The sequence below is a fragment of the Sphaeroforma arctica genome (genome assembly GCF_001186125.1).
Source record: "Sphaeroforma arctica JP610 unplaced genomic scaffold supercont1.3179, whole genome shotgun sequence".
NCBI classification, from domain to species: Eukaryota; class Ichthyosporea; order Ichthyophonida; genus Sphaeroforma; species Sphaeroforma arctica.
This window is the reverse complement of record NW_014037379.1, coordinates 1-1,615: the sequence shown is the minus strand read 5'-3', so window position 1 is coordinate 1,615 and position 1,615 is coordinate 1. Positions and strand designations below refer to the sequence as shown.

The following is a 1,615-nucleotide window of genomic DNA, read 5'->3' as shown; positions in this document are numbered from 1 at the left end:
TGTATATATAGCATATCTACTGTTTGTAGTTGTAGTGTGTTTCTCCTGTTAATTTAATCAACTTGCACCACCCACTCACGCGTAGTGCCGATTGGGGTGCGTCAGAGGAGTGCATATCTGCACTGTTTAAAGCGGCTCCGTATCAGTTAGACGGACTGGAGAAGTTGTGGCACGCGTCGGAGGCGGAGAATGAAGGTACGATACCTTATATTGGTCCAACTAGTGTAATAGTGCGTGGTGTATATACTAGCTTGTGCATATGTTGTGTTTGTACTGTCCTTGTGCTGCTTTGTACGCATCCGTGCATATGGGCCGTTGGAATGTGTTTTCTCAATCTACGCACACATATCCCCACAACAGCAATGGCGGCACCTGGTGTTGCAAATACAGATGTATTCTCATGTCCTTTTGCACACGCATTTTAGGACATATTTTATCTGTGGTTTTAAGTTTTTTAAACCCATGTTTATGTCTGGTGAGAGTGGGGTCTGTGGGTTTGTAGCTGCGTCATTATGAGAGTTGGAAGTAACAACTATGTTTGCCCGGGGAGTACTAGACGCTAAAGAACCTTATACCCCTAAAAAAGAATCCCCTAAAAACCTCTAAAATTTAATATTCCGAGGCCTTCTTTGTTGTAGAATTTATTTTTGTTACGTTACCCTAAATTAAATCGGATCCCAAAGACTTACATACACAAGATATTTAGCAATCTCGAGTTCGAATAGGGTTTAGGGTTTAGTGTTTTAGGACTATCTCAAGTCATAGTGAAACTGTGACACACATGACAGGACTGAAGTACACATCCACAATGGTACCTACAAATATACACCTCAACCTGCCTGTATTAACGATTTTTATATATCATTAAATTATTAAATTATTAAATTCAATTTTAACATTAAATCATTATATCTATTACCACTCGGTACAGATTTGCCATACGCAGACGGGCATGCATATGGAGAGGACCAAGTGTCGTATCGTCGGCAGTTGATGAAGCCTCAGAAACAACTCGGGCGGAAAGCACTGGTCACTCGGGTATGGTAGGGGTGTTAGGTTCGTCTATCGTTTTCATAGAGGTGGTTTTAGGGTTTTAAGGTTTGGGGTTTAGGATTCACTGTTCACAAGTGTGTCTTAATGAATGCACTCGAATACTCTTAATGCTCATTCTATGGCACAATACGCTGTTGCAGAAATGGTTGGCATTGACACTTTTTGTGTTTTTTTTTCTGTCTCTGCCGGTCTCGTCAGCAACGGATTCAACGGATATTCGAATACATCGCAACGGTCCCAGAGTTCTATGTGCTTCTTAATTCTCATATTCGGAAAAAATCCCTCGTTGATGAAGAGTATGTATGGTTTCCTCCTCGAGAAAAACAGCAGTCTATTTGACTTCCAGAACAAAAAAACTTGGTTTTACTCAAATCTGAAAGACGAGCTGTCGGTTAATCCGTGGTATGTTCTGTGTGACTTCAACTTTCTTGCTAGCTATGTGATATACGTGTAGTGGAGTACAGTCAATTGCAGTCATTCATGCATTTATAATTGAAGTTCTGATTGTGATATATACTTCTAAAATAGTAGTTATCTTTTCGAGATTCATATAATATATATA

At 39.9% G+C, this 1,615-nt stretch overlaps 1 protein-coding gene across 1 annotated transcript; it reads left to right on the top strand.

Annotated features, from left to right (window-relative positions):
- Window positions 1-85: 85 nt before the first annotated feature.
- Window positions 86-1,458, top strand: SARC_13352 (hypothetical protein; the record flags this gene model as incomplete). The annotated part of the gene is made up of 3 exons (XM_014292517.1): window positions 86-195; window positions 932-1,038; window positions 1,252-1,458. Coding segments are annotated over 3 exons (358 nt in total), but the record flags the coding sequence as incomplete, so codon positions are not given.
- Between the last annotated feature and the right edge of the window lie 157 nt (window positions 1,459-1,615).